At 35.5% G+C, this 6914-nt stretch overlaps 1 protein-coding gene across 2 annotated transcripts in view; it reads left to right on the forward strand.

Annotated features, from left to right (window-relative positions):
• Window positions 1-6348, forward strand: part of kcnab2b (potassium voltage-gated channel subfamily A regulatory beta subunit 2b) — a 40256-nt gene extending 33908 nt beyond the window's left edge. For both annotated transcript variants that reach the window (XM_051660149.1, XM_051660150.1), the window contains 2 exons: window positions 3456-3544; window positions 4775-6348. In XM_051660149.1, coding sequence (XP_051516109.1) covers window positions 3456-3544; window positions 4775-4864 — 179 coding nt within the window. In that variant the 3' untranslated portion in view covers window positions 4865-6348. The remainder of the gene's footprint in view (window positions 1-3455; window positions 3545-4774) is intronic.
• The last annotated feature ends 566 nt before the right edge of the window (window positions 6349-6914 follow it).

Consider the following 6914-nt stretch of genomic DNA (forward strand, 5'->3'; position numbering starts at 1 on the left):
GGCATGAGGGTGAGTAAATTTTTGGGTGAGCTATCCCTTTAAACAAACTCAGCCCCCTTTTACTTTTATTGGATGGCAATAAAAGTAGTGTCAACGTTTTTTACTAAACAGAATTTCTTCTCATCTTCACAGAAGAAACAAAGTCATACAGGTTTAGAACAAAATAAGGACGAGTAAATTATGGCAGAATTTTTGGGTGAACTATCCCTTTTAAGTTTCAAAATAACTAAAAAGTAGAGACCACGCACACCTGATAAATTATCAGCAGGAAAAATACTAAGATAAATAAACAAGAAACAAAATCCCGCTCTCTGTGCCCGACGAAGGTTGCATGACCGAAACATTGCATTAATTAAATTGTTTCGCAAGCAGCAGCAGTGTGCGGGACTTTGTTTCAAGTTTCAAAATAAGCATCCATTAGTGTGTCAAAAGTACAAAACTGTATCAAAAATAGACAGAAGTCATGCTTATTTTTATAGCTTAAAAAACACCTGCTTTAGCTGTGACAAGTGAGTTCAAGCTTTAAGCCCACACATGCTAACACTCATAATACACCTACCTATGCCGTAGTTTGATATATAAAAAGCATACAGTCCTGAATTTCTTTCAAAATGCCAGAGACTTTTCTCTGCACAATAATAATAATAAAAAATAAAAAAACTCACCAAATTCTCAAGCTTAAAGTCATGAGCCACTTTCACACATGCGACCTGGTAAATTACAGTAAAATTGTTGGATTGCCTTTCCTGTAAATGTACCACATCTGCTATTCACTCATGCAACAATATCTGTCTTTTTTCAATTTTGTAACCATTCACAAATTAGTACCAAAATGCTGTTAAACTCTGAGATATTTTATCAGCCTGCAAATGTCTTTGCGCTTTAAGGCTGGATTACACTACAAAATGTTTTAAATGTACAGACAAAAATTGAGAATCACACACGATTGAGCATCACTCCAGCCGTCAAGTCGAACCGATCACAAACTCCAACGCGAGTTGAAAGTGAGTGCCGTTAAATGTTTTCTACACTTTGAGCGCTTGTTCACCATCTCCATTTCTTCCTAGTCTAGTGCTGTGGAAGTACGTGGTCGATTTCCATTGGCTGCTCACCATGTGACTTCATATTTTAGTTGTGGAGCATCATACACTATGAGACTTCCTCTACAGTCCACTTTAAAATATCAAATATTTTTATAGCCTCTGACAAAATGGAATAACTTCACTATGTCCTATTTGATGATTTGTTTTACTCCAGAGCAGTGGCGGGCCGTGCATTTTAAGTCTAGGCCTTCAGTGTGATTCATGCCATTAAGAAAACACAGTTTCACAATGAATAAGACACCCTATGCCTTTGGGCATCATACATTATGTCACAGCTAACTAGTAATACCAATCAACATTTTAAAAACACGTCCACGCACGAAAGCCAGAACTTGAAACGACACAATGCTCAAGCAAGCCTAATTTTAACTGCAGCATGACTGTTTTGTGAAATGAACGTCTCCCGAACAGACATTCAAAAATCATAATTTTTCATATGAATCTTCCAAGGAGGTCTATAATACCTGGAAAAATCTATCTAATAATATTTGCGATTTAAATGTTGCTTGCAATAAATTTCGTTTCGTCAGGGTACACGGTTATGCTGCGTTCCATTCAAGTTGGATGTGGGATATTCCTACTTGATATCTCCGACCATAAATGCACTTCATTCCCCGATATTTGGAACAGCAACACTCCCGTTAGCTTAGCAGGGGTTTGACTCTCATTAGAGATGTCTCTTAGCAACCCAACTGATAAACAATGCTGCAGCGCTAGCATTTGTGCTTCAGGTGTACAATTATCAAAAGAGATTATAATGTTTTATACACCTGTTTCTGCAGGCGTTTGTTAAACAAGCTTTAATATCATGTAATGTGGAAACAAACTCATTTATCGATATTACTTAATAAAATGAATGTTTATCACTAACTTTGTATATCTCCCTGAGTGTTGACATGTTTGTGTGACATCATGCCCCTGCATCTTGGCGAAATCAGAATTGAGAATCTCTGCATGAGCCTACAAGTTGTAATTCTGACTTCAAGATGCATTTCACTGCACTTTTCCTAGTAGGAAGTTGTAAAATCTGACTTTCCGAGTTGAATGGAATGCAGCACTACTTTTCATAACTTGATCGGACACTGAATTCTCAAGCAGCCTAATTTACACTTAGAAAACTCCTGATGTTGCTATAACAATGCAAAAAGCACTTACCAATTTACTTAAAGTGAAAATCAGCCCTCCTTTCCCGTTTAATAAATTAAGCAATCACACGGTCATGCAGAACATCTTGTGTGTTTAAATCCATAAGGATCTCTTTCTCAATGGTGATGAGGCAGTAATGACAGCTGATTCGTCAGACAGCTTGATCTTACGCTTTTCGCTCTTGAATTATGTACATTTAAAGCGTGATTGTGTCACTCAAGTCCAGCTAGAAGGCCTCGACCGGGACATATCCTAAAGATCACACCCACCAAGAACAAATAAATCAATCTGATTGGCTGATGAATCTGACAGTCTGACTTTAGTTGCTCATTCACTTGCACTGTTGAGGGATTTTGTAGAAATTCTTAAGGCGTGACGAGGTGGAGCTCAAACTCATGCGCTGCTTCAGGCATGCGATTTTGTGAAACAGTTGTCACACTTTGCTTGTAAGCATCAAGGAATAAATTCTGATTGGATAAACTTTTCGTTTTTCTCTATTTGTTTGTAGATTAATTAAGAGTGGAAAGCGATTAAAAATACATAGGCAAAAAGGTGATTGAGAATGAAAGGATGAAAAATATTTTTTTATTTGGCATGTTACACCAGCAGAGAAGGCTTTGCTGGACCTGAGAAATCGCCACTGCTCCAGAGTAACTGAATCCTCTTCGTCTTACGTCAGCGGATCCTGACCTCGTACACGCTCAAACTGTTAATCTTACAACAACGTTAACAATTAGCATGAACTTTTTAGGTAGTTACAACCTGTTGTTCAGGGAAAAAGCCAGTGCAAAATTTACCAGTATTTTCTGGAATTTTCTGGTTTCTAGATTTGTCACCTGAGGCCAGACTTCTGATTCAGTTTAAGCTGGCATCTTTTTCAGAAAAGCTGGATGTGCTTTTTCAGTTTTTGAAGCCATTGACTCAGCAGGGAGTCTCGACGGTCAAGGGATTAACATGTCCCACTGACAGACGGTAATGTGGTCTTCGTCTCCCTCCACCTGGCAGAATATTATGTAAATTAAGCTGACACTGGAAAGTAATTGGAAAAATTGGGAAGTGTGGCGCTGGCTTTACGAATGGCTTGGTATATTATACCACATTTTCCCATCACCCCTACAGATAATCAAACGCAGTTTTAGAAAACAAAACCAGGTTCACTGATGCTTTTACAGAGATGTTAACTTGTGGTTTGGTATCTCTGTGCAGCATGGTGTCTGAAGAATGAGGGGGTGAGTTGTGTTCTGCTGGGGGCCTCCAGCACTGATCAGCTGATGGAGAACATAGGAGCCATTCAAGTGAGTCAATGAACCTGCAGGGCAAGATGTTCATCTCAGCTCATATACCAAATGCAACAGACAGCAGAAAACATACAAAAATAAAGTTGTTCTTTTTTTCTTTTCTTTTTTTTCCCCTTTTCAGTTCTGTTAACAGAAATAGAAGAGCTGATTGACTAATGATTAAATGCTGATGTTTTTGCAAATTATAAATGGCACAAGAACAATATGTAACAAGCTGATAAAATGAACATTAGATAATTTTGTAACACTCCACAGCTTTGATTTTTCTCATTGTTTAGATTTCAAAGTTTACTCTATAGAAAATATGAAATGGGAGACTCATTTCAAACACGACAAACAGTGAAATATAAGGGGAAATGACATGACGCACATTTATTTTTGGCCTGATCAATTAAATTCACATAAAACAATTACTTGAATACAATTTTTATATAATGAACATATCTTCCATTTCTGAGCTTAAAGTCATTTTCTGGGGCTTTACATAAAAAATTTCATGTTGGCATGAGTAGTGCAGAATAATCTTTTATTAATGTTTATTTAATATATATATATATATATATATGAAAAACGTTTGTCCACCAAATCTAATCAGGTCACATGGAGTAACCCTGAGATTTTATTATTATTTTATTTACCTTTTTTTTTTTTTTTTTTTTTTTTTTTTTTTTTTAATATTAATGATTAAGTTGTGTACACTCTCCTCTAGTGAAGGTGCAAGGAAAGTATTTAAATACATTTTACTTGGTTACATAAATTATAATATATATATATATATGTGTGTGTGTGTGTGTGTGTGTGTGTGTGTGTATAATCATTTTTTGCAGAAAATGCTATAATTGTTTTTCACAAATTGATGAAACCAAATTGGACACAAATATTACATTTCTATGAACTTGACTTGAAGAATGAACTTTGAAGCATTGAACTTGAAGATTTGTCCTTTTTTTTTTTTTTTTTTTTTTTGCTAAGATTTATATACTTTATAGTAGATTTTTTATAGATTTATTTATAGTTTTTATACCAAACTGATTCATATACTTGCCTTTAGGGACTTACATTATAAATGTTATGTGCACTATATTTATATATTGAATAAGGTCAATTGCTTGTTTTTATAAGTAGTCATGATGTCATGACAATCCATTGTTTTTACGAATTACATTAGCAGCTGCACTTAAAGAGTGATGCAACATTAATTCTTCAATCCAGTACTCTCTCATTTAGGTTCTTCCAAAATTATCATCATCAATTATACACGAAGTGGACAGTATCCTAGGTAACAAGCCCTACAGTAAAAAAGACTACAGGTCCTAAAAGAAAGGCAGTGACACTGTATTGACCTGCTTCTTTCTCTGAGCTTCGACTGAATAAAACATTGGCACCTGGGACCAGCACTGTCACGGGTCCCGCCGGAGGCGTCAACTAGCACACTACATGGAGTCTGCTGATATTAGCCTGAGAGGAGTAGCAGAACTGCACAGGCAGAAAGGAAGCACGCTCACGATCAAATCAGAAATGCCGGCTCAATAAGCAGAATGCTGATCCAACCTATAACAAACCACTGAAATCAAATGCACTGGCTCGCTTCCCTCTCCCCTTCATATAGTACACATTAAACAAAAGAGGTGCAGTATTTTAGGGTTCCAGAATTTGTATTTAAATGCATGAGATCCATTTGCCAATGCATAACGTTTTTTTTACCTATTCTTTGGAAAATAATACATTTGCATAAGCTTATGGGGAATCCTAAACATATCTTTCTCCACAATGGTACAGATGAAGCACTTTAGTTTAGTTTAGAGAATGTATTAAGTTATATGACTGAACAAGGCTGATTATGAAGGCATTTTATGTTAATCATCTTTGACATAGATGCTAGTTTTACATACATGTGGAATATCGTTGCATTTATATCCAATATACTGCTTGTTTACAAGGCCTTATTTGTATATGCATTTTAGTTCCAAACATGGAGAAGGCAAATAGCTGTTAGTTAAAGGGGCATTCAGTAGTTCTCTAGCTAGCATTAGCATTGCTCTTCTTCGTGTACTTTAAGTACCGATACGACAGTTGTGTTAGAAGCTGTACTGCCATCTGTCGATGTGGATCAGCATGATCGTCTCTGCCCCTGCCAGCTTTGGAATAACATTTGCATTTGAGTTTGAGGTAATTTCTAAAGTTGTTACTACTATAATATAATTGCTTTGCCTAAAAACAAATGTTAGAATTCAAGTGAACAGACAACTACAGTCAAGGACAGATTATTATTGTCCCTCGTATCAATAATCTTTGGAGACTGTCTACATTTCCCGTTATTTCTAAAGACAGTTATAAGCTTTATTAGAGAACTGCTTAGCGTAAAATAAACCTCAATTATCTAGCGATACAGAATGTCAAGGTAAAGGAAAGATTAGAATTGTTTTTAATGATCAAATTTAGCATGTCCATGAATACTGGGTCCGTGTACCTTCGGATAATTAATTTTCTCATTTTTGTCTTCAAAACGAAATAACCAAAAAAAAAAAAAAAAACGCTCATTTATCACATTTCCCGTTATCTGTCTTTATCACATCACAACAATTTACCTTGTATCCGCTTGTTTTCAATTTAAAAAGAAATAGCCAAAAACAAGAAAACAAATTTTTCATTCATGCATATAAACCAAGTTTATAAATTGAATATTTGTTTTGCACATGTGGGCGGGCCTGACACCCCTATTTCCATTGATTGGTCAATACGCGCTATCATCTATTCTTCCTTAAAGGTGCGATATGTAATATTTTTACTGTACTAAATCATAAAATGACCATAATATGTCATTAGAGAATTTGGAAACATGCTTAGTTGAAATACTGGCTTCTCTGATAACAACAGCCAGTATATTCTACTTTGAAGTTCCCATTCCGGGCCGGAATGTGAAACAGCAATGTGATTCAGTTACACTTTTAATACACTTCTGGTGTAATACATTTACCTTTTTGATACAAAAAAGTTTAAAACAGAGTAACAATTACTTATATGATCAATAAATTAATTACAGGGATTCATGCTTTGAGTGTACAGGGCTGTTTTCGGGTTCAAAATTCCCCAATTTTTTTTTTTTTTTTTTTTTAATTTTTTATAAACCAAGCAAAATGCAACTGCATGTCAGACAAAGTAAATGAGGAACAGGGCGCGTTTGGTTGCATTTTATTTCACAAATTCAATGGAATGGCGAGCAGGCCTCGGATAAGCGATAAGTGAAGAACTGCGCACGACTCGTGCCCCAACAATGAATTTAACACTTGCCGAAAAATGACTAGAAAGCAAAAGGTGAACGAATGAAAAATGAAAATAAAATTAAAAAAAATAAATAATAATAATA

Source organism: Myxocyprinus asiaticus, chromosome 28 (genome assembly GCF_019703515.2).
Source record: "Myxocyprinus asiaticus isolate MX2 ecotype Aquarium Trade chromosome 28, UBuf_Myxa_2, whole genome shotgun sequence".
Classification (NCBI taxonomy): Eukaryota; Metazoa; Chordata; class Actinopteri; order Cypriniformes; family Catostomidae; genus Myxocyprinus; species Myxocyprinus asiaticus.